The 26,277-nt window shown below is 40.2% G+C and overlaps 1 protein-coding gene across 2 annotated transcripts in view; it reads right to left on the bottom strand.

Moving 5' to 3' along the window:
- The window catches only part of mcm9 (minichromosome maintenance 9 homologous recombination repair factor), a 33,399-nt gene extending 13,441 nt beyond the window's left edge, over positions 1 to 19,958 (bottom strand). The window contains exons 1-9 of one of the 2 annotated variants that reach the window (XM_040026747.1): positions 19,832 to 19,958; positions 18,941 to 19,130; positions 16,763 to 16,928; positions 14,084 to 14,190; positions 12,474 to 12,680; positions 12,230 to 12,311; positions 11,738 to 11,938; positions 11,525 to 11,650; positions 10,282 to 10,401 (exon numbers count right to left, since the gene is read on the bottom strand). In XM_040026747.1, the coding sequence (XP_039882681.1) occupies positions 10,282 to 10,401; positions 11,525 to 11,650; positions 11,738 to 11,938; positions 12,230 to 12,311; positions 12,474 to 12,680; positions 14,084 to 14,190; positions 16,763 to 16,928; positions 18,941 to 19,111 (1,180 nt within the window). In that variant the 5' untranslated portion in view covers positions 19,112 to 19,130; positions 19,832 to 19,958. Of the gene's footprint in view, positions 1 to 10,281; positions 10,402 to 11,524; positions 11,651 to 11,737; positions 11,939 to 12,229; positions 12,312 to 12,473; positions 12,681 to 14,083; positions 14,191 to 16,762; positions 16,929 to 18,940; positions 19,131 to 19,831 lie in introns of those variants that run through there. The other variant, XM_040026757.1, reaches the window with a different exon arrangement.
- Positions 19,959 to 26,277: the final 6,319 nt, after the last annotated feature.

Below are 26,277 nucleotides of genomic sequence, written 5' to 3'. Positions count from 1 at the left end.
CAAAACACACCGCCCGGGCAACAAAGGAGTGGCTCCGTAAGAAGCATTTGAAAGTCCTGGAGTGGCCTAGCCAGTCTCCAGACCTCAACCCCATAGAAAATCTGTGGCGGGAGTTGAAAGTCCGTGTTGCTCGGCAACAACCCCAAAACATCACTGCTCTCGAGAAGATCTGCATGGAGGAATGGGCCAAAATACCAGCTACTGTGTGTGCAAACCTGGTAAAGACCTATAGTAAACGTTTGACCTCTGTTATTGCCAACAAAGGTTATGTTACAAAGTATTGAGTTGTATTTTTGTTATTGACCAAATACTTATTTTCCACCCTGATTTACGAATAAATTCTTTACAAATCCTACCATGTGGATTCATGGATTTTTTTTTCACATTCTGTCTCTCACAGTTGAAGTGTACCTCTGGTGCAAATTACTGACCTCTGTCATCATTTTAAGTGGGGGAACTTGCACAATGGGTGGCTGACTAAATACTTTTTTGCCCCACTGTATAGTGAGACTGGTCTTATGATTTAAACAGGCAAATGTTCAGCATTCAAACTACAGGTGAAGAACAGTCAAACCAGAGGTTTCCCCCATTATGTCAGATCAGCTAGTCAAGTACACACCTACACAGCATGTTAACAAACCGTGAAAAAAGCCACACAAAAAATGAATGATTGCTGGTAACGGTTTCTACACATTAGTATTTACGAAGGGTATGTTGTGACTTACCTTCAAAATTACAGTTGTCCCTCGCTATAACGCGGTTAACCTTTCACCTCGCTGTTTCACGGATTTTTTAGTGCAAGTTTGCATGCTTGTTTTTTACGTCACATTGTGTCCTGCGTCCTGATCGCTGCAGACGATCTCCTCCGTGACGTCTCTCCTGTACAGTACAGAATCGCTGCATCGATCGCTAGCAGTGTGACTCTGAAGTGCAGTACTGTATGTCCACGATGTCCACCAAATGTTTTGCACCGTCAAAAAAATAAAATTGGCTACTTGATTTCACCTATCGCTGGTTATTTTTAGAACATAACACCCGCGATAAACGAGGGACAGCTGAGAAATATAACATTTGAATCCCTTTTCTCTTTTGCTCTGAGGCGCGGGGAAAAAATATCAACAAGTCGATGAACATCATTTACAGATATATTGGGTAAATGCCCAAGACATCTATAGAAATGTAAATCGCCACTTGATTCATTCATTTGCTTGACTTGTTTTGGACCGTAAACAGGGCGTGAATAGGACACCGGAAACAAAGCTCCCCACAGGAGTTTCCGCACCGGAAGTAGCATATGCTAACGTGCACATAGTCAATTAACTCACAAGTGTTAAGTGACAGGATTGTTTTCTAATCTGACAGATTTTAGCTGGTGCCATGTCTTCCCATTCCTTTTTGCACCCATTTTTCTTCATGTGCTCAATACTTTTCCCCACCTTTCATTTTTCGTTAATACACATTGGTTATGTGCCCAATAATTTTATATAACTGTAATTGGAATAGGTTTCAGTAAACAACCCCCCCCAAAAAAAACCAAAAAAAAAAACAAAAAACAAAAACCTTGTCTCAGTGTCCAAATATATATATGGACCTAACTAATCCTAACAAGGATATGAATACACATGCGTGTATTCATATCCTTATGGGGACATCTCATTGACATGGTGCTTTCCCTAGCCGCTTAACCTAACCCTAACCATCAAAAGACTTAAGGTCAAAGAAAAGAGACACACAGTGTGTCAAAGAAAAGTGAGACACAGTGTGAAATCCCAGTAACTCTAGGCTCCCTCCACAGAATTGCATGGCAGCATTTGTTTGAACAAACAGATTTAAATACTAACAGTATGTTGTCATATTGTGATTTATTAACCGCATGAGTGTGGAAATTATGTTTTTTATTATGAAAAAGAAAAACCAAAATGATAAAACTTTATCTTTGGAGGCTGAATCTCCTCCAGAGGGTGTTGGGAGACCTAAAGGGTGTACTTTACCATACTTTGACGGAGATCACAGTGTTTCGAGAGGATTAAAGAAATGGCGGTGATGGACAAGGTTAACAATACATGAGAAGGTATGCACAGGGGGATGGCGACAGAAAGAAGAGGAACCAAAGGGAAACAGGATGGTACAGCCGATCCCTAGGACCATGCACCGAAGTTTCAAAGAAAAACAAACTAAGCCAGAACTTCTAAATACCCTAACCAGCTGTGCCAGGGGTCTGTGTCTGACATACTCCCTGAAATGAACTGAAAAGACATTTTTAATAAAAAGAATTGTTTCCTTCAAGGTCATATTGTGCCCCTCCCCAGGTTACACAAACTGTTTGGGTGATATCAAATGAATAGATTGAAACCATTGCTTTCTTTTTTAATAGTGGTTAGGATGAGAGAATTGCAGGAAATTATGACCCGACCCAGAGAATATAACCCGAATTTTAAACTTTTTTGGGAGGGCTGGGAACGGACCATGGGGGAACCTCAAGGAGGAAGTCCCATTCTGGGACGTATAAAGACCTACACCTAACCTCTTTGTTTAAAAGAACCCTCAGAGTCTGTGAGATTTTTAGAAGATAACCCTACTCAGGCTGTATGACCCTAAGCCTAACCTTTTTGGGGACCTGATAAAGTTTATGACAAACCCTGAGGAGAAATAAGCCTGCTCTGGGATGTTTAAAATCTAAAATTTAACATCTTTATTTAGACAACCCTCAGGCTTTAAAAGACATTTGTGAGACCCCTAGAGGAAGTAACCCTTATTGGGCCACATTAAAACTCTAGGAGATATTATATTCCTCTAATTCGGTGGGACAGAGGAGAAAAGGAGAAGCTTAGGGATCATAAAGCCTAGTTAAATAAGAGAAACTATAAATGGCACATAAGCAATCTGCTTTCCTTGTTTTTGGGCCTTCCGCTGACCGACAGGGCCAGACGCCTGGTTTTATTAGGGTGAGTGTCTTCCCCCAACCATTTCCTTATGACCGAGATCGCTGTCAATATGGTGTGCATTCATATTGTAAAGCTAGACAGGTGAAGAGAAGTGGTATTGTTTTTTCCGAGGGTGCTTGAATGCATCACAGTGATATCTCCTGGGGGGGGGGTCCCTTTCTACTTGGTTTTTATATTGATTACTTATTTATCATAATTTTAGTGATTTTTTTGTCATATGGATTTTTATTTAGTTATTAATGTTCTTTATTTAGGTATAAATAAGTGAATCTTGGTTTCAGTTCAGTCCTCGGCTTCTCCCCCTTGGTCGGCGACAGTCCTAAGACTCCCTCACGGACCCCACTCCCCTACCCAACTGACTAATTAGTGTCTCAGATTTTGTTTATTCTTTTTTTATATAATTTTTTCCCCTCCTTTTTATTGTTTCATCTTACTCACGTTCCTACTCCGAATGTTACCTGGTATCGGGTTCTCCCCCTTGGTCCGCGACAGTCCTAAGACTCCCTCACGGACCCCACTCCCCTACCCAGTGACTAATTAGTGTCTCGGTTTTAGTTTTAGTTCTTATATATCCCCCCCTTATTTTCCTTTTTTCATATTTATTTTGATATTTTGATTAGTTTTGTTACTGAATAGTCTCATTTTATTCACACAGATGAGATATCTAAGTAACACCCCGAGTAGAATGCATGACAAGGTAGGAGTGACACCACACAGTTTTAGGATTTTTGTTTTTGGTACCTGAGAGGAGCATGTTGCATGGGAGCACAATGGGCGTTCCCATGTGACTTAATGGTAACCTATCCTGGGAGAGGCCCACAGGATTGAGCGTCTCTCAGGAAATGATTTAATCCCTCGTTCTCTCCTGGCCCCAGTAGCATGTATCCTCTTGAGGAAGCAGGAGATCCGCAAAATGTCAGAAACGCGAGGCCAAACCAGTGGGAGAAATTTTTTTTTTTACAGCTCTCCCAATTGACGGGTGCTGGGGACAAATTTTAGCCCGCTCACAGAGTTCAATTTTGGAAAAAGAATTTGTTAAACTGACTTTTTTTAGAAAATCATTAGTGTGGAGTTCTTTTCCACCTGTTGTGATTCCCTGTGGATTTAACTCCACCTGGGAGGTGGCGCTGGGAAGGAACGAGGCATTGGTGTGCGATTTAAACTGTTTGTTCCGAGCTTCTACTGATCAACAGAGTTTGTAAAAAGAAAAATAAAGAAAAAAAAAAGGGGGGGGGGGGGGGACGCCCGAGATTGGAGAAAGCAATAAGCTGCGACAGGAGTGTCGAGGAACAGGATGGACACACACCAGATGGGAACGCTGCGAGAGCAAGGTAAAAGAAAAACGATGGAGGAATTGAGGAAGCTACAGGAGACAGACACCCGCGCACCGATCCAGATGGGAAGCTCTCTGGGAGAAAATGATAAAGTGAGAATAGGTGGAGGTGGGGAGAAGACGGGGTAGGGTGAGGGGTCGCTGGGTGGATTAGATCGAATGTAGCGGTGGATTTAGATGTGGATAATGATATTCTGCCTGCTTCTCTGTGTTCTCCCTCTGCATGCTCTGTGGGTGCCGCGGGTTGTGATCCCCCCGGGCCGCTCCTGCTGCGATGCTCCTTCAGGCCCTTTTTCGTCTCCTCCCGTAGGCGAGCGAATGAACATGGAAGCTCCACCCGTGGAGGACGCGTCCGCAGCGAATCAGCAAAAATGGTTAAAAATCAAAACTATTACTCAAACAGGTGAAGAGGAAGTCGGTGAAATGATAATCGAGGTCCCGCAACAACATGACCAGGCGGCCAATATGAGCAGTGACTCACTGGACCGCACAGATCCCGACCATTTTAAATTAAATGTAAATTTCCACCTGAGTGAGGACGGCAGGGAAGGTGACGGTCTGCTGATGATTTTAAAGCCGTAAGGCCAAAAAATGCAAGTGATGGAGCACCTCCAGGTAGATTTGACACGGGACGAGGAGATGACCGGGCGAGGTGTCGGAGCGGGGAATGGCAGGGTCGCGTGGCACACACCTACATACCATCAGGCGCGAGCAAGCCTCAAGTTACAGGATTGGAAAATTAAAGCAAACAAGCCTATGGTGTTTGGGGAGAAACTCCACTCCCCCGCCAGATTTAACCTGGTCTTCCTCTTCTAATATTTTAAATTTATCAAGACTCTTTACTCCGTCTGCAGCACAAATAAGCTTATTAGAAAAGGGCCTGACTTTCATTCCAGCGCCATAAAAATTTTCACATGAGGAGTTTCGCCGGGACCTACATTGGTACCATAGAAGACCGAAACTACAAGACTTTTTTGAAACCGACAACTTCCACAGGGATCCCTTCGTCCTACCATCTGTGTGGGAACTGGAGTGGGGGGCGTTGAGCGAGTCGCTCAAAGAGCTAATAAAAAGAGATATTCGGTTGTTCCACTCGTTAAGGCCGCAGGTGGGGAGGGAGGGTAGTCTTACGGTGGAGGAAGAACGGGCGCTTAGAGAATTAAAAGTTAATCAGAACATCGTGATTAAACCGTCGGATAAAGGCTCAAAAATTGTAATTATGGACAAGCAGCAGTACAGACTGGAAGCCCAGAGACAACTGGGAAATGAGAAATATTACAAATGCATTTCAAATTCAATCCAGCCCGAGGTGCAGCAGCAAATTAGGAGGATTGTCCACTCACTACATCACAAGAGTTATTTCCACAAAACAGCGCGACTATTTCTTAGGTCCTGATGATCCCCGCCCACGCTTATCCTATTCTGAGATCCCACCTGGAAGACCTATAGTCTCCGATTGCAGTGGTGCAATACATAACATCTCTCAGTACACTGAGAGCCCTCTCTAATAAACATCCAAGTTATCTTAAGGACACGTATCATTTTTTTTAAATTCACAATAGATATAGACAGTCTGTACACTAATATCAATACATAGACAGGACTGAGAGTCGTAAGTAACATCTTTCAGCGGTACCCGGATGCTGTGCGCCCTGACGCGGCAATTCTCTGGCTTTTGGAGATTTGTCTCGTCAATAATGATTTCCAATTCGACAATAGGTTTCATTTGCAGATGGAAGGAACGGCTATGGGCCAGAGACATGCACCGTCCTACACAAACATATATATGAGCGAGTGGGAGACAGAAAGGCCAAGTGCTCATTACAACCGGTGTTTTATTTGTACTTTATAGATGACATCATAGGCGCATGGGGTCACGGGGAGGATACGTTCCAACAGTTCGTACACATCTTGAACACACATCACCCATCTATAAAACTTAAGCAGGAGCACAGCGACTCTGAAATCAATTTCTTGGACACCATGGTCTTTTTTGAGGATGAGAAGGATGGCAAGAGGTTGCATGCAAAAGTTTATTTAAAACCCACCGACACGCATACGCTCCTCCATAAATTATCACCCGCCACACACATTTCGGGAAATAGTGAAATCTCAAATATTGAGATTTTACAGAATATGCAGTAAGGAGGTGGATTTTCGCAATGCTACTTCCATATTGTTTAGGAGTTTGAGGAAGAGGGGGGACTCACGCTCTTTTTTTTTTTTTTTTTGAGGAAGATACACAGGGAGACGCTCTCGGGACTTCGTACGCCTAACGCATGGACACGGGGTGATTTTCGGGAGGGGCGGGGTGGCGCAGGAGAGCGAGTTGATGCTCGGCGGATGGATACTGAACTTGGGACTCCTTTTAATTAAAAACACCATCGAGGACATAATGGGAGGGGAGAGACTTTTGCCCTTTGTTAGTACACGCCATTTCTCAGCAGTATCCACCAAAATCTTTGTGAAATGCGGACCTGGGGGCATGCATTCGAAGCGCGGATGATCAGAGGCTTAAGGAAAAACCAAAGCTTGGGTGACCTTTTGGTTAGAGCTAAATTGGAGGGGAGGGCAAACGAACCACCTGACACATTGTTGCAGTTTTTGGTACAGAAGCACATCATAAGTAATCTGCACAGTGGAGCCTCTTAGGCGATTAGAGGGAAATTCTCTCTAGAGATAAAAAATGTAATTTATGCCATTCAATGTAACAGGTGTGGGACGATATATGTGGGAGAAACTGCGGTTCATTTGAGAGCGCGGCTGCAACAACATCTATATGCCATTCATGCAGCGGAGTCGCGTACTTTAGTGGCCACCCACTTTAAAGAGCATGCAGTGGGGGCTCTGATTATCATGGGCTTGCAGGCAAATCCGCGATGGTCGGTCGGTCAGCGGAGAAGGATGGAGAGGGGTTGGATAGACAGATTCAACATTTATGCTCCATTGGGCCTGAATGTACCTGCATGAGATGCGGGTTGTAAAAACTCTTGTTTCTCTTTGACCTAAAGGATCATACATGTGGGTTGAGAGTGTTGTTTCTTAGAAGTCTCTTGTAATAATTGCCGGAGGTATTGTGAAAATGAAGTATAAAGACCCCAAGGTGAGGGAAAGGGAGGGGAGGTGCGGTGGATGACCTGCTGTGAAACTCCTGAGCTGAAAGAAGCCATAGGTACATCTATAGAGGTATGGTTGATAGAGGAAGAGTGTGAAATAAATAAATTAGGAAGCTTTAATAAAGAAAATGGACTGAAGGCCTGCTGTTTTGATGCTATAGGAATAGAGATCAGGGGATGGGAGAAAGTGGAATAAACATCAAAATCGCCCTTAACAGATTTATTTCACGGTATGAATTTCATTGGAGGGGAGGGCAAATCAACCACCTGAGACACTGAGGCAGTTTTTGGTACAGAAGCACATGATCAGCAACCTTCATAGCCTCCTGAGCAATTATGGGGAAATTCCCTCTGGAGATAAAAAAAAATGTGGTTTATGCCAAACAGGTGGATGATATATGTAGGGGAGACTGGGGCCCGTTTGAGAGTGCGTTTTTCAACAACACCTATATCCGTTCGGTGGAGTCGTGTACTTTAGTGGTACAGTGGTACACCCACTTTAAGGAGCATTGATCATCATGGGTTTGCAGGTTAATCCGGGGTGGTCGGTCGGTCAGCGGAGAAGGAGGGAGAGGGGGTGGATAGAGCGACTAAACACTTGTGTTCTGTTGGGCCTGAATGTACCCATATGAGATGTGGATTGTACTTTTTTTTTTTTTTTTTCCTTCTTGAATTAGAGGACCACATATATGGGTGAAAGGGGTTGCTTTTTAGTTGTCTCTTGTATTGGTTGCCTGAGGTATTGTGATTATGATATATAATGAATATGTGACACTAATGAATCCATCAGGATCCAGAGGGGGAGGGATGGGAGATGGAGTGGATGACCTGCTGTGATACTCCAGGAGCCAAGATTGGAGGACCTGCCCGTATATTGGTGGTTTGTCTGTTCTTAATCTTTGTTCTGACCTAAATAAAGGCATAGGTTACATCCATGTGATGTATGGTTAATAGACTAAGAGTGTGAAATAAACAAAGGAAGCTTCAAAAAAAGAAAACGGACTGAAGGCCTACTGTTTCGGTGCCACAGGAGCAGAGATGAGGAGATGTGAAAAACCACCACAAGTGCTTCATGTGAGAAAGTGAAATAAACACCAAGAGAGCCCTGAACAGACTTATTTCATGTGTATGAATCTACCAAAAAAAAAAAAATAATTAATTAAAAGGTTAAGGATGTGAGAGCTGTTGTGAGAAATCCTAGTAAACACAGGCTCCCTCCACAGAAACTGCATGGCATTTGGCTGACAAATAGAGTTTAAATACTAACAGTATGTTGTTATATTCGGTGATTTACTAATCACATGACTTTGGAAATTGCAATTTTTAATGAAAAAAAGAAAAAAAAAAAACTAAAATCAAGAAGTTCAAGAAATCTGTGGCTGAATCGCCTCCAGAGAGTGTTGGGAGACCTGTGCTACAAAGAGAAACGAGTAAAATTAGGAATATGGGTGAGATTTGACTGTGTACTCTGCCATACTTTGATTCGAGATCACAGCAGGTCTTTGAGGATTTAAAATTTAAAAAAAAGAAAAAAAAAAAAGGGGGGGGGGGGATGAACAATATCAGTAATACACAAGAATGGTATGCACAAAAGATGACGAAGAAGAGGAGGAGAATGGTGGTAGAAGGAAGAAGAGGAACCAAGGGGTAACAGGATGCTACAGCCAAACCCTTAGACCGTGCACCGAAGTTTTAAAGAAAAACAAACTGAGCCACAATTTCTAAACACCTAACCATAACCTAACTGTAACCCTGACACTAAAACCACATTTTGAGTCTCAAAAATTCTCTTCAAACTTGTGGGGACCAGGATTTTGGTCCCGACAACGACTGTTGGTCCCCACAAGTATGTCTAAACAGGTACAAACACACACACACACGCACACAAAAGAATTATTTTTTTCACCTGTTTACTGAAGCATTCCAATTATAGTTATAATGGACATTGACAGTGTAGACTCTCAGCTTTCATTTGAGGGTATCCACATTCGAATTGGATTGATCATTTAGGAGCTTCTGCTCCTTAACATGTGCCACCTTCTTTTTATAAGGGATCACAAGTAATTGGACACTGGACTGAAAAAAAAAAATCCCTTCTTTCATGAGAAAGAAAGAAAGCACTGGTGAACTTCAGTAACGCAAAAAGACCTGGATGTCCACGGAAGACCCGTGACTGTGTGAAAAATTGATGACACCCTAAACCTAATACCTGGTTGGGCCACCCTCAGCAACAACACTTTTTTTGTAATTTTTTTTTAGAAAAAAAAAAAACAAAAAAAAAAAAAAAAACCCCAGCCCTGTGGAGGAATTTTGGCCAACTCGTCTTTGCAGAATTCAGCCACATTGGAAGGTTTTCGCACATGAACCACCTTTTTAAGATCATGCCACAGGATCTCAGTCGGATTCGGGTCAGGACTTTGACTAGGCCACTCCAAAGTCTGCATTTTGTTGTTCTTAAACCATTCAGAGGTGAACTTGCTGATGTGTTTTGGATCATTCCATTTGTGGATAATGGCTCTCACTGTGGTTCGCTGGAGTCCCTAGGCTTTAGACATGGCTTTATAACTTACTTCATTTCTCACTTATTCCTGAGTTTCCGTGGATCGCAACATGATGTCTGGCTTTTGAGGATATTTTGACCTACCCCACTTTGTCAGGCAGGCTCTATTTAAGTGATTTCTTGATTGAGAACAGCTGTGGCAGTAATCAGGCCTGGGTGTGGCTAGAGAAACTGAACTCAGTTTTCCGAGATGTGATACAATATTTTTTTCCCCTTAATAATAAGAAGCGGCATTTTGTGTCTCCTTTGTGTGTGTATATATAGTTTTTTTTTGTTTGTTTGGGGTTTTTTTTTTGTTTTTTTTATAAAGGGAAAAGCAGGACCTACCTGCACTTGTTGAGCCAATTCCAGCTGTGAGTACAGAACGACACATAATCTTGGCAGCATATTTCAGGAACTGAGACTTCCCTGTACCTGGGTCACCAACCAGCAACATATGACACTCGCCTAGAAGGAGCAAATCATGAATAGACACATTTCACAGAGGGCCATTTGTAAAACACAAAAAACAACATAGAGGCACTGATTTGTCAGAGTTTACATTCTGTCACAAGACAGTCACAATTTTAATTTTCATGAAGCTATTTAAAGGGCCCGAAAAAGCAACATGGGTCTGTCCTCCTGTGGGCTGACCATCTCTGTGGCCCCTCCTGTGGGTGGTGAGCCCACAGGTGGCCTCAAAATCTCATCATTGCTTTTTGAGGATGATGTGATTCTCTTGACTTCATCAGGTGAGGAACTTCAAGCTCACACTGGAGCAGTATGCAGCCAAGTGTGAAGCGGCGAGAATGCGAGTTAGCAACTCCAAGTCTAAGTTCTCAGTCGGCAAAGGGTGGAGTGCTGATTCCAGGACACGGATGAGTTATTGCCCCAAGTGGAGGAGTTCAAGTATCTGTTGTTCACGAGTGAGAGGACAGGGGAGTGCGAGAGTGACAGACTGATTGGAGAGGTGTCTGCAGTGATACGGATGCTATGCCAATCGGTTGTAGACAAGAGAGACCTGAGCATAAAATGAAAGTGGTCCATTTACCAGTCAACCTATGTTCCTACACTCTTGTCGCAAGCTCTGGGGAGTGACCAAAAGAATGAGGTTCCAGACACAAGCAGTAGAAATGAGTTTACTCCAAAGCGTAGCTGGGCTCTCCCCTGGAGGTAGGGTGAGGAGCTCGGTCATTCGAGAGGGACTCAAAAGGAGGTGGTTCTTCTGACATCTGACTAGGATACCTCATGGACTTCTCCTAGGTGAAGTATTCCGGTTGTCTTACCAGGAGAAGGCCCAGGGTTTGGAATGTCTCAGTCTCCCCTCAGATGAGCTAGAGGAGGTGGCTGGGGTAAGGGAAGTTTCAGTTTTTCTGCTCCAGCCACGACCAGAACCCAGATGAGCAGCAGAAATTTGATTGATGGTTGGTTCAAAAGAAAATGAACTGCAAAGGGCCAGATTCCACTTCAAAGGCACAGCTTAGAAATGTTTTTTTAAGTTTATTTACTGGTTTGTAGGAGTCATTCTTTGCAGATACTTAAGAATATTAATATGTATTATTTAAAAATTTAAAAAAGAAAAATCGCATACCCCTAATTTTGGTCCCAGAAGAATCTATTCTCTGAACTCCCCCAGCCAAGACCATGGCCACTGCCAGTTTAATTACATACATGCCAAAAACCTGTGGACACAGGCTCAATAAGATATGGTTCCTACCTACAAATAAGAGAGAGGGAAACAAAATAAATGGATATAGAGCAAGATACACAAATATAATAGTCTTACACAGTAAATTATACATACCAGCTATAGGATTATGTTTGTAGCTATTCCAGAATTCTTCAAATTCTTCCTGAGCATCCTTTACAAGCTGTCCAGCAGCAGCCTGCTGGTTGTTTACCTCTATGTTGTTAGCTTTGAGGACCAACTCCACATCACAAAGTGCACCATCATAAAAGGTTTTCCAGCGCAGACACATCACTCCATAAACAGTGACATCATCTCCTGGGAGCATACAGTCCAAAAGCCAATACATGAGATTAATTATTAAAATTTTATTTTCAGTTCTGATTTTGGCAAAGTAATCATAATACAACTACCTTTGTTGCATCATTTTTCACTACAAACATCTATTAAGAGTTAGAAAACATACATTTCCAGCACTGATGTGGATTTCCAGTGACAAACTTATGTTTGCTTTGCTACTCATTTTAAACTCAACTTGCCTTGAGCCACAAACTGTAAGCTATCAGGAGAAGCGTATCTGGACAGTTCTTACACATTAATGTTTCTTACCAGATTTACAACTGTCGACGAGGTCATTCTCCAGAACTACCAGTAAAGAACGAGGAATACTGCCCACTGAAAGTTTCTGCACCTGTTGTAAGATGGGTACAATTCGATAAAAATGACATTTTACACACTCAGCAAGTGAAGTTTTAACAACATAACTTAATGCTTTAACTATATTTAGAAAATTTTAAAATCAATACATAAATTAATTAAATAAAATCAAGAAGCTCATGTTTAAAAGCCTAACCTGCTCTTGAATTTTGATCTCCTGGTAATCCCTGCAAGCAGCAGGTTCAGATCCTTCAGACAGACAAGTGAATTTATATGAGTTACAGCTATCAGGGTTAGGGCAGGCTACGGGTGGGACAAACGTGTAGAATTGCTCAAATTCTGCCTGCACTGTGAAAACATGACGACACTTTGTGCACATGTAATCACGCTCATATTCCAGAACCTACGAGAGGAGGAAAAAGACACGGCTGTCAGTAAAACTCAAAGAAACCAAAGTGGATCTGCATAAGGCTCTGCTCCTTGTCCAAACACCACCTCAAAGTTTACAAAGTGACTTTGTGTCTCGTTGAATTTTTAACTTGCATTCAATTTTTTAATCGAATAACTGTTTCAACAGTTAAGCTTAACTGTAGAAGGCTTGTTAGACATTAAGAAACATTTCTCACTCTCTGGATGTTACACATAACTAATAATGGTCATGAATAAGAATAAAAACTGGAAGTTGTCTGTGGGGAGGTGTGGTTTTGGCTAAGCTGCAGAGGAGGCATGGAGCAGTGGGTTTAGGGTGGGACGTCAGGGGAGGCTAACCCACACAGCTGTTCTCAATCACCTGATCATGCCTTCCCCATTTCAGTAGGATGCCGGGACCTGACGGGAGGACAGCTGGGAAGTTGTACAAACCAAAAAGTGTGCTGTATGTATAATATCAATCGACTTGCAATGCTGTGTGCTTCGGGTCTTTTTGTCACAATGATGCCGAAACCCAGTCATGGGATGATGGACCGCAACCTATTCGGCTGGTGGAAGTGCTGGCGAAGATGGTGGTGGAGCTAGCCGCTATGCATCAGTAGCAGGCTGCAGTGCATCATCTGCAGAGCAGCACCTGATGGTTCAACTAACCCTTTTCCCCTCTACAGACACCATCCTCCACTCACTGGGAGCTGCTAGGGCAGGAGTGTTGAGTGCGGGGGGGCCAGGACACGTCTGCTGGGAGCGCCCACAGACGTGTGAGATAGATGTTCCATTTTGCTGGCCCTCCAACACCCTCCTTCGGTCTAAGAGGTACGTACAGCATAACGGTAAGGTGCGAAGGGGGTACATGCCAGGCTATGGTGGATATGGGTTGCACGCACACCCTGGTCCACCAAATCCTTGGTGGACACTGACCCCCTGTTAGGGCTGTGTGTGGGGATGCATTCACAACCAGTAATGGTGTGTAGTGTCTGCACTGCACTAAGCGGTGACGTGGGGTCATCGAACGCTGACTCTGGCCTGGAGGACACGGCAGGGCCTTCTTGTGATGCCTCATCAGCTAAAGAAATTCCCTCCATGGAAGATTTCCCACTAAAGCAGTCTTATGATGACACTATATGCTAGGTCTTTGACCAAGTGATAAAAAATGATGGTCACATGTTGCACCCTGACCTACCCAAAAAAGACGGGTTTGTATCAACTGGGTCCTTTCACAAATATTTAATTCAAATATTGACACGATGTGTGGGCGTCTAAATCTCTACTCCACTATTAACTGGTGGCTTATATGTATACTGCTCATGTTTTTTGCAGTGTTGGAAGCAGCATTCAGTTTAATTGAATAGCACATGTACATATATGAAATGCTGTTACCTTGGCAATACTGGTACGTATTACAGTACCAGTTACAGACAAAAAGTGTCCTACATCTCTAGTCCTAGGAATTGTATCTCTTGTCAGCTCTGGGCACACTGGCAGACCTGGACACAGGAGAAAAAAAAAGTTATGTGAAGTGACTCGAACAAGCAACAGTGACGAGCAGCAACGCTCGAAAACCCTCAAATGTGGCTGTATTACAACAATTCTGCAAAGATGAGTGGGCCAAAATTCATCTACAGTGGTATAAAAGACTCATTACCAGTCGACACAAATGCCTGATTGTAGTTGTTGTTGCTAAGGGGGGCCCCCCTTAGCAGCAACAACAAGTTATTAGGTTTAGGGAGCAATAACTTTCTCAAACAGGGCCCTTAATGATAGACACCATCATTAGAAACTTCACTTTTACATTTGTTTGATGATCTGAAACATTTAAGTGTGACAAACATACAAAAAAAATAGCGTATCAGTCAAGGCATGTAATACTCTCTACTTTTAAGATTAGGCATTCCTTTTTTGACAGAGCTTAAAGTCAGGCCTTTATCGAGTGACCTTGGAGCTACTCTTAGTTATGCTGCAATAGGCTTAGGCTCCTGGGGCTTCCCATGATGTACTGAGCATTTCTCCTTCTCACACCCATTTTCACTACTGTGATCCCGAAACTGTCACAGTAGACGGCTGTGTCTCCCTGAGCCTGGTTCCACAGACAAGGGGCCTGAAAGCTGAAGGCTCTAACTCCCATACTGCTTTTAAACTGGACATGAAACGCTACAAGTATAAAGGGTAATTTACACCCTGGAGCCCTGCACTGAAAAACTGATACTGATGTAACACTGTCTGTGAAGCTGGATTTAAGAGACAAATGCTGATAGAACATGTTTAGTGCCATCTTGTGTCAGTACAAAACATGACGTGACCAGCTTGGTTGGTTGTGGTCAATAGACTTTAGTCTAACATTACTTTATGTTAGCTAACTAGTGACAGAGCCGATAACTCAGGTGGCTCCTTATTTTTAAGTCTTATTTTCTACTAAGAGGGGGTCAATTTTGTACTACCATTGGCTGTAGCAATGAGTTTTATCTTAGGAAACCAAGGATCTACTGTCAGATTTATAAAACTAGGTACACCATATAGGAGATGCAAAAACTAAGTGCAAGCGCATAAACGCTAGATCAGGCGTCTCCAACTCCAGTCCTCGAGAGATACTGGCCGGCAGCTTTTATATGCATCCTTGTTCCGACACACCTGAATCAAATGAATGGCTCGTTACCAGGCCTTTACCAAACTTGATGGCATGCTGAAGAGATAATTCAGCCATTTGATTGATTCAGCTGTGTTGGAGTAGGGATGCATCTAAAAGCTGCAGACAGTAGCTCTCAAGGACTGGAGTTGGACACCCCTGCATTAGATATATACATATAATATAAATACATAATTCCAGTTTTGGTTATTTGGACAGTTATACTGACATAACTGTGGGGACTTGGACTTTGAGCTTAAGGCAACAACTAACGTACAGCTGCACGCTGAAATCTGGGAACTAAGGTTAAAAACATTTTGAGTGTCATTCTCTAATATATTTTTCTTTGTGACGGCATAACCATGTTTCCAATAGTTGGAATTCTGTTTCCAAGTTGGGATTCTGTGTAAAATTTTGATCTCTGCCAAGAAGGTTATATTTTCAGTACCATTTGCTCCATGTGTGCCTCTGTGAACACAATAGCTCAAAAGGTTTTGAATGAATTCGAAATAAAACTTTGCAGGAGTACAGAGTGGGGTCATTGCGTTAAAATGTAGCTTGCATTTACCAGCGTCTTCAAGGTCAATTATTAGTCGAAAAAGTACTGTGCCGAATAAAGATTTGAAATAACTGACCTCTCCTTCACAGTCAAACTGATCTAAATGTCAAAGTGATAATAAGCCTATATTGGACTCTCAGATTCTTACTGCCACTGTTTGCATTGACAACATATAAACTATTAGAAAATGATATTTGGGGATTCAAGGTCAAATAGGGTCAAACTGGCAATATTTAGAAAATCATATGAGAATTCTAAATATGACATTATAGTTTTCAACCAAATACATCACATTTGACCTCACCTTTACATTTCAAAACAAAACAAAACAAAAGGAACATATACAAACTAAAATTGGAAGTTAATACTCCCCAGAGAGATTGAGCTACCAAGGCAGAGGTTTGTACTCAGGGTGCTTCTTGTTTTTAATATAACATTAACATGAAATATTTTATATTAATATAAACTTTAATTTAATTTGAATGCACCTACTAAACTACCAAACTGGGAAATTGTATTGTTATCTTTATTAAAATATACACATCTGATTAAGCACTCAAACTCTTTATGCAGACAAAGAAAGGCAACTATTCCTAGTTAATTAAAATAACAGTTTATCCAGTTAAATATTTTAAAAATCAGACTGATATAAAGGCTTTTTCTTAGCTTCCTGAAAAATACAATAACAAACTTGGTCACCATCTTTAAAAAAAAAAAAAAAAAAACTGCTTTTGAAACTATGTGCTGCTTTCGTAGAGAGTGACCGGTTCTATAGCATAGATTTATAACTCAGTATATTTAGGCTTGACGGCATTTTGGTTGACATAAACACACAATCCAAATTGAGAGCTGTAACTAGTATAACTGCATGACTAACCTGTGATGCGAGCATGAAGAGTGTGGACCAATCTCTGGTCTTGTTTTCTTTGCCCTTCATTATGTTTGAGTGAGCCGTCGTCTGTTACCGCTTTGGCTTTTCTGTTTAATACTTTATCAAATATAGCCAGGATATCAGTGGGATATGCATTGAAATAGTCCCCAATCTGTGGGAAGACAGTACAATAACCATGACATTAGTGCAAATCCACATTAAATAATGAAGTGTAAGTACGTCAAAATAATAAATGGAGTGTTTGGATAAGAAATACTTAGAGGCTAAATATTCAAGAAAGAAAAACAATGTTTCAAAATGAACTGCTCACTGGATTCCAATTTAGAAAATTTATTTTTTAATAGTTTAACTGCATCTGTTAAAAATATATAAATAAACATTTTAAGAAAATATTTTTTCTTAAAAGGCAAAAATTAAAAAAACCCAAGTACAGACATGTCAGCTAAGCCATAAAATAAGATACTGTTTGTCATTTTACCAGATGGAGCATCATTGTTGAGAAACAAATCTGATCATGTGGGCCTGATCATTTTGTTAACATATTATTGTTCGTTCTATTAAAGACGAAAGAATGAGATCGCAGGTACGAGTGGCATAAATGAGATTTCTCTGAGGGTTGGATGGATCCTTTACCGATACGGTGAGGAGTTCAGTCATTGGGGAGGGGCTCAGAGTACAGCCACTGCTCCTCCACATTAAAAGGAGCCACATGAGGCAGTTGCCTCCTGGGTAAGCTGTTCCAGCTGGACATGTCCTACCAGAGGAAGGTAGGACAGGGAGGGGGAGGTTTGGGCTTCCCTGTTTGGCCTGCTGACTTCAAATAAGCAGAAGAAAATGAATAGATGATTTATCGTTTTGTTACTCAAGCTGTCTGCCCTAATCTTAGTATATCACTTTTGCAATTTATTTTAATAATCTGGTGCCAAAAAGCAGCACTCCCCGCCACCCCAAAATAAGTTTTTTTGTTTTGTTTTTTTAAACTATGCTATCAGTTTTCAAATGATTGCAATATCCTCTAACTATACATAGTAAAATATCTTTGTATAGTCAATTGAAAATTAATTAATTTTAACATATTTAATTTCACTTTGGTCCACTGTAAAACCATATCTCCTTTATTAAGATATGGGATAGTAGCATTTAATGTTTAAATTTATCCAGTTTAAACAGCAATATAATAATTAACTAATAAGTAACCACTCTGTGCCCTAAGTCCCAAAAGGATTAATCTCTTGTCTCATGTTCGACGGTGTTCCTAGGGATGATTTTTGTGTATAAAAAGATTAATGAACTGAAGAAGACCCCTTTTATATGAGCGTTCACAGAGGCTAACCCAGAAAGCCCGGCTTAACAGAAAAAAAAAGTATCCCCACCGTCAATATACCCTAACTAAAACAAATAAAACTTTGATGTGAAACATTTAAAAGTGACAAATATGCAGAAAAAGAAGAAACCAGGAAGCAAATAGTTTTTCCACATGCCATTTGTTGATGGCATGATGACCTATACTCACAAATAGTGTTTTCTGGCAGTGTTCCTAAGCACATGCTGACAGTGCAGGGCCACCTGATGGCCTAAAGATCACAAGCTTCCAGACTTGTCACACAAAGACTTCTCCTGCTCCTCAGAATTATTTGATATTATGTACTGTATATAAGGAGATATAAAAAGTCTATATTCCATAATTTGTAGACATAGTGTTTGGCAGATGGATGGTGAAACCCTGCCCATGTTTATTTCTGAGAAACATTAGCTCTCCAAGCTCTTTTCAAACCTAATCATGTTACTGACCTGTTGCCAATGAATCAAATTAGTTGCAAAATGTTTCTATGATTGCTTCACTTTAGTATCATTTACTTTTCCAGCCTTTTCTTCTACAGTTCCCAACTTAAAATGTTAAATTTGGTCAGTTTAAACATTTGATATGTTTTTGAGGTGCTTTTGTGAATAAATGTGGGTTTGAGATTTAGAAATCATTGCCTTCTGTGTTATTTAAACTTTACACTCCAATGCCCATCATTTTAGGAACCGGGATTATAATAATACTATTCTGAGTTTAACCATGACACATGACTTTTTTTTTTCTTTTTTCAACAGACATACAAATCTCAAGGAGCTTACTTTATCTATATCCCCAAACACAGAAACCTGTGTTAACATTACCTCCATATTGGCCTCAAACAATGTCATGGCATTAACCACTAGAGGGCGATGAGTGTCTTCATTATCTTCAGTCTCTTCAATAAGTTGGAGAATGTCATTGTGATGATGATCTGTCAGATAGGTTTCAAACACCCGATCAATCAGTGCCTCCTGTTCCGGGCTTATCAACATGATGCAACAATTTGAATCCCTGCAAGAACATAAACAATGAAACTGACGTTTATAAAGACTAATGTTACAACACACGTTGTGTGCTGGTCTTAAACATCATTTTAAATATTCCATATCCATGTGCATTCACAGTTAAAGATCTCTCTTTATGCGTGCTCAGCAGTCAAACAAAGATGTTAAGCTGCTGGCTAGTTGCACACAAAAGACATGGAATACAAACGTGGACAGGTCTATTGGCAGCAGAGTGGCCACTCTCAATATTAATATTAATATTAAAAACCCGTAACATTAGAGAATATGATTAGGTTAAACACATAATTGCAACACAGCTATTGCACATTTAAAGAAGCCGTGTGGGAGAGAGGAAACAAATAAAATTCAAATGCAATACTGCTCTATTAGAAGTTCTCAACTTTGTTCTAACTGCCTAAAACTGCGCGACAAAGCAACAAATAATGTTCCCATGTCTTCCCGGTGCTCATCAGGCAAAGACAGATTTTAACTATAGACACTCCTACTGTCTACCCGAGAGTTACAAAAGGCACTTCTTTGTAATTGGATTAGTACACGTCAGTCACATTGATTTCAAACAAAAATACCACTTTACATGTTATCTATTAGCGTAAACATCCTGCATACTAAAAGTTGTATAACAAGTTTCTCCCGCTGATGATTACGTTCATATCCTGTCTCGCTGTAATAATGTAAAGGCTCACATACCGTTTGTCAGACACACGAACATTTTCTAATAAGAAACCCACTTGTACAGCCACAGCGACTTGTGCTGCGCGGGCTTACAGCTGTCTTCTTCTACGTCTAAACTGGCTTCTGCTTCTTCTTCTTGTTTGTAAACGTTTGGCAAACAACAAAAGAGTCTGTCATTGCCGCCAACTGGTATGGAGTGTGTATCGGCATATTCTCATGCAATCAGAATCAGAATCAGAATACTTTATTGATCCCTGGGGGAAATTATTTAATTTCCAAGAGCTTGGAACGGTGTGTATGGAGGGCTACAAGTGCCAAAAGGATATAAATAAATAATTACACAGTTAATTTAATATTTCATTTATTAATAATGAAGGTAGAAAATAATAATTCATTAAATATTGATTTATTTCATTTGAAACGTTAAATAAATGTGTTTATTTGTAATTTCCATAAAATATTGACATATTTAGTTCAAACATTTTGACACTCCTCACTCAAAAAACAGCTTCAGGTCCTCCTTTCAAAGAACACATACAAATTTTGTTAGTTGTTCATAAATGTAATTAAAAAATACCAAATTAATTAGATTTTCTTTGTGTAAACCTAAAATTATTCTAAACCAGCAGAGGCTGATTCTGAACACAAAATGAATGAGTTTGTTGGGGCACTGGGGGTAGGAGGAGTACATTTTTGCAATTAAGTATTTGTAAACTCAAAGAAATAAATTCAAGCCCCTCTTTAAGCTTAAACATTTTTTTTTAATCTCATTCAACGCAAATGTAGCACTCCAGCATTACTGCAATTATTATTTGTGTGGTGAACCTAAATTATTTTCTCTCAAAGCAGTCTTTGTTACAAGAACACAAAGTTATTGAGTTACACAACGGTCCGCCTTCTTTGAAAATTTTGCGCTCTTTCAGGATCACCTAAATGAATGCAGCTGCTCTTGGCCTTTCTGTACTTTTTGGATAAAACTACACCTTCAGGTAAGGTAACATATTATTTTTTCATATATCCAATTGTGTATTTCTTTATCAGCTAAATCTATGGCAATGCTATTTATCATAGAAGCTTGTAACAGTTGTTTTTTGAACTTTTGGTGGTGCTACCATTCTCTTCTCTGCTTGAATACTCTTTTTTTTGACAATATAGACAGGTCTTTTCAAAAGTGCCTTGTTTTAGAGGAGAAATTGTGTAGCTGCCAACTTTTAAGTCGGAACGTGTGCTAGCTTATTAGCAGCTAGCCATTGTGCTCAATGAAAGATGATGTCCTATAGCTAACTTCTTTCTTACTGTTTTCTTTTTATAATCTAAAAATATGGTATTCTGTGTTTATTATTATATAATGCCATTTTCTAGTAGAAAGTATCGTTTTGAGGTGTCTTTAAAAGCACTACATAGTTTACTGAGGGTGCTACCAAAAGCGAACCATGTGGCCGGAAGAGTAACTGCAGGCAGCACAATGCGCACTCCCGTGACATTCAAACCTATTTATTATTATAAAAGATTCCGGCTACGTCCACACTTACACAGGTATTTTTGAAAACGGAGATTTTCCGTTTTCGTTTTAAAAAATAATCCCGTCCACAGGTAAACGCAAAAATGAAGGAAAACGCTGCTAGGAACATGCCAAAGCAACAGGTGGCAATATATTCCTAAACTCAGCTAAAAACAGTTTAGGTCTTGACAAACTTCACTGATGGTTCAAATGTTTAGCAACTTTCAGTGTGTTGATTCAGCAGTCTGTATTTAAACTTCTAGTTTACTATATTTACGTATGTTTTATTTCCAGGTGAATGCAGAGTTCCTGCAGATCACTACAAAACCCCTGCAGGCGAAGTTCTTGGCTCAGCTGGACAATTTAACAGACAAGCTGATGCAAATTTTTGAGGGGAGCAAAGGAGCAAAGGGCCAAAAGATCAAGGATATCATGGCGATCAGTAGTTTGGTCAGTACTAATGATAAACCCATCAGTTAAATGCAATCAATCAATTCCATTTTTTTCACCCTTTTTTTCCCACCCTTGCATTAGTGTGATGACATCGACATAAAGAGGGAGCATACTCTTAAAAGCCTGGTGATCTACTTTAATGAAGATCCAGATCTACTGTTCAAGGAGTATCTGGTACGCTTATCACACTTTATTTTCTAGCTTCAATTTGAGTTAGGTTCATCGCACGCAAAATGCTCATATATTCAAATAAGACAATATAATTGTGAAATATGTATTATTCTTAATAGTCATTGTTGAAACTTGTACTGGAGAGCACCTTTTAAGGGGACAGATTCAGTAAAAATTCAATTGTTCATTTTTTTGGGGCTGCCATGTAGGTATCTACTGCCTCTATAAACACGGTAAATGTGAAGAAAACACTCATCCACTTTCTGTCAGTGTTTAAATTCAGTTTATTTATATAGCGGTATATCACAACAACAGTCATCTCAAGGCACTTCATAAAGTAAACACTCCAACGAAGTTCAGTTAATTATGCCAATTAGTAAAAAGTCTTCTATATAAGGAACCCAGCAGATTGCATCGAGACACTGACTAGTGTCACTGGCGTTACAGCGATCTTCTGGTTTCCGGAATAATGTGCCTAAAACAAGCTGTTTCAAAAGGTCCCCAATTGTCATGAAATAAGGGAAATTGACCCAGCCCACACACACACACACCTACACCTATAGACACTTGAGGAGCTGCTCCTCTATTTCAAGCCCCTCCCAAAGGGAGGTACATAATACCTTAAACCCAAACTATTGATAGAAAACAGATTGATGGGTTTTATTCATGTTTGGAGTGTTTATAGAGGCAGTAGAGACCCATGTTTCAGCACAAAAGGATACAAAGCTGAGTTTTGCATAATATTTCCCCTTCCAAGTGACAGAGCCCTTAAACCTGAAACATCCTGTTTTTCAGACCTCCTCCACTGAGGATGAACAGTTGAGATCCACTGCAGCAACTGTCATGGGTATTTACACCATCAGAAGAGAAGGCGTTCAGGAGCCAGAGGATGTTGCAGTTGTCATTGAAGGTACTACAGTTATGAACAACCTCGGTAGTGTCATCATGTCATTCATCGTTCTCTTTGGACTGATTTATGCACTTGATCTGAGCTATCCAAATGACCTCAAGTACACTTTCGAGTTATGTCAGAAGAATTTAATGAATCTGGATGGACAAAGGCTCAGTACAAATGCAACAAATGAAATTGAAGATGTTTGCTTAGGCAAACAAGACCCCAGCACAAAATTTGATTTTGGCCTTTTTATCTCTTTTGTTCAAACTGTGACCTTTTTTTTCCCTTTTTTTTGAAAATAGAAGTTGTCTATTTTTGTCTGCTGTTCTGTTGTGAGTGATGTAACCTTTAGCTAAAAAAAAATTCAATGGTTGTAACCAGCATCTTCCTTTTAATTGCTTTTGGGATTTTCGAAGAGACAAAACAAATGTTGACAAGTTTGGTGTCTTCCAGTGTTTTAAAGTTGGTGTTCCCGTTCTTATAAGCTTGTAAAAGTTTGAATTAGAGAAGTAAAGGTTTTTTTTTTATTAAAATACCTCCCCTTTGGTAACACAAAATGTTCTTAATGAAAATCTTTTTTTATATATATATATTTGTATTTAAGTATTTTTGGGTTGTTTAAAATGTTCAGTGACTGGCATAATATGGTGTGAATTGCAATGTTTAGTAGGTTATCATTGTGAATTTGCTGAAAACCTACCTGCAAGTGTCACTATAAATATATATACAATGATTCTTACATGAAATCGGATTTTGCAAATTCCAGTTTGTTTTCAGTCTTGCCTAGTAATACAAAGGTGTGTGCTTTTCAGATTTGATATTCATTTCAAATGTAAGGCACTTTTTTGTGAGCACTTTGATTTTGTTAAGGTTAATTTGACCATGTGAAATGTATGTTTATTCACAAAATATTCTGTTTCTGCTTTTAATTCAAGTGAATAAAACTGAGTTGAAAAAACAAATTTATTTTGTCATTATTTTAATAATTAAATTAGTTGAACTTAAAATAATCATTTCAATTCGAAAGAAAATCTAGCTCAAATGAATGACATTGTATTGAGTTGAACCAACCAAAACCTTTCACATCTTATTAATGTAATTTTTTTTCCTTTTAAATGTGTTTAAAAAATTGTGTTCTACTGACTCAATTTAATTAAATTGTCATGATGTATGTAGATTTGGTTGAACCAAAATAAATGTATTACGTGGAAAACCTGCCATCAGTCAAATTGAGTTCATCCAATGACTAATTTTTATGAGTGCTGGTGCTGATGCAGTGTTCATGAATTTCAACCTTGCTCATCAAAGTAACAAGGCGGGGTCAATGCCGATTTGTTTAGTGGGCATTTCTCAATACCCAAAGCTCATTTGGACTTAATGGAACCCAGACTGTAAGTAATCTTTTAAAATACTACTGTTTTTGTGTCAGCAAATACACTTCTGATATTTTTTTTCTAGGCAACAATTTTGTGATGTAAACTTCAACCATCTGGGCAATCAGTCGAAATGAACCCTATATGCAAAAGTGCTTTGATATTTTCGGAGATGTTGTTCCCGATGTTTCTTCCCACTAGTCTAACAGCCAGCTTTATGGTTGGAGCAGACAACACCCAGGTCCCTGCACACAAACCCTTGCTGACCCTCACCTCTTGAAGACTAAACAGGGATTACAAGGAACTCAGAAACATAGAAAGACTGCTAATGAACCTTAAATCGTGATCATAATGTACGGAGCCCCCCAGGGGACATGGGAGGAAAAAAAATTACGGAGGGAAAAAAAAAAAAATTAAGACGGACTTTTGCGAGCGCTCGCAAAAGTATTGCGAGCGCTCGCAAACGTTTTAGCCGCATTCTTCGGAGGCCGCCAGCTCGAAGCCGACCGGGAGGTCGAGGCACGATGTGCCGGGAAAGCGGTGTTCCTCCCGGCTGTAGTAGGTCTCGACTTCCCGTTAGCTTCGAGCTAGTGGCCGCCAGCTCGAAGCCGACCGGGAGGTCGAGGCACGATGTGCCGGGAAAGCGGTGTTCCTCCCGGCTGTAGTAGGTCTCGACCTCCCGTTAGCTTCGAGCTAGTGGGTGTCAGATCTCCAAAAACGTCGGAGCACTTTTGCAAATATGTGATGTCTTGTAAACCGAGCAGGTATCTGACGTTTACACAACTAAGTAGCTGCCGCCATTGTTGGAGTTTTGCGAGATCTCGCAAAAGTCGTCTTAATTTTTTTTTTTTTCCTCCCTAATTTTTCTTTTTCCTCCGTAATTTTTTTTTTCTCCCATGTCCCCTGGGGGGCTCCGTAATAATGCATAACAATCACGAAAACACAAGAAACTCAAAATGCTGCGACCAAGACAAAGAACCATGAGAAAGTGTGCAACATATTGAGAGATGTTCTGCTTGTTCCTAAATTAAAATCAGAATAAGAATAACCTTATGTGTTAGGTTTGTATTTTACTTTTTCATAATCTACCCCCAAGTCAAAAACATACAGAAAAGTACATGTTGGAGCTATTTGTTTTTTTTTTGTGAAGTTTGTTGTTAGTTTACTTATATTTTGGGGTTTATTTGTCGGTTAATATTTTGTTTTAAATGATTTGTTTGTTTGTTGTTATTTTGTTAAATTAGTTAGTAAGAGCTGTAGGGCCATTTTGTTTCTATAAATAAAGAGACTGGTATAGGACCAGTATGCATTGGGGTGGGCCTATGGTTTTTTACCAGAGCAGGAGAAGCAGCAGGAAGGATCTTGTTATTGCTTGCCAAGATGGATAAATAAACCAAAACCAAAACTCTCAACTAAAATGTTTGGACAATGGACTTCTTTTGCCTGCGTACGAAATATTACCTCAGTGCAGCAGTGGCTTGTGGACTTTAAGTTGTGGGACGTTGGATCTGTCAAAAGTAAAGGAATTGCCACTACATAAAGTAAAAAACCTTCCCGTGGACAAAGGAATAATCCTTCATTAATGGATATAAGGATTTCAAGGATCACCGTCGAACTCGAATAAAAGTTATTGGATCGTCTGGTGAGTAATCCAGACGGATTTGATGTTGAGGCCTGGATCAACATATCACTCGTTCATCAAAGCTGGTGAGTGATAATATTGTTTAAGCCGTAAAGGAAAACGGTGAAGCTATTGGAGTTTAAAGACATAATTTCACTACAAAGACTGATGAACTGAGTTTTGACGTACTAAATTGGTGCAAAATTGGATCGCTAATTGAAACATGCCAACGCCCTCTGTGGAAATGTTTGTTCGCTGCAAAAAGCAGGTAAATGGATGTCATGTTTGTACTTTAGGCTATGGATTCTCAGTGTGCTGTGCATCTTTATAAAGTTTGAAATAATCCAAGAGGACAATAAAAATGTCGGATATTAAGAGTAAACGAGAGGATGACACTGAGATGCAAGCAGAGAAAAGAAGCGTTAAATTTACGCCAAAAGGTTTGGA

This window comes from Simochromis diagramma, unplaced genomic scaffold (genome assembly GCF_900408965.1).
Source record: "Simochromis diagramma unplaced genomic scaffold, fSimDia1.1 OVJJ01000746.1, whole genome shotgun sequence".
In the NCBI taxonomy this organism is placed as follows: Eukaryota; Metazoa; Chordata; class Actinopteri; order Cichliformes; family Cichlidae; genus Simochromis; species Simochromis diagramma.
This window is presented reverse-complemented; position numbering and strand designations above follow the sequence as displayed.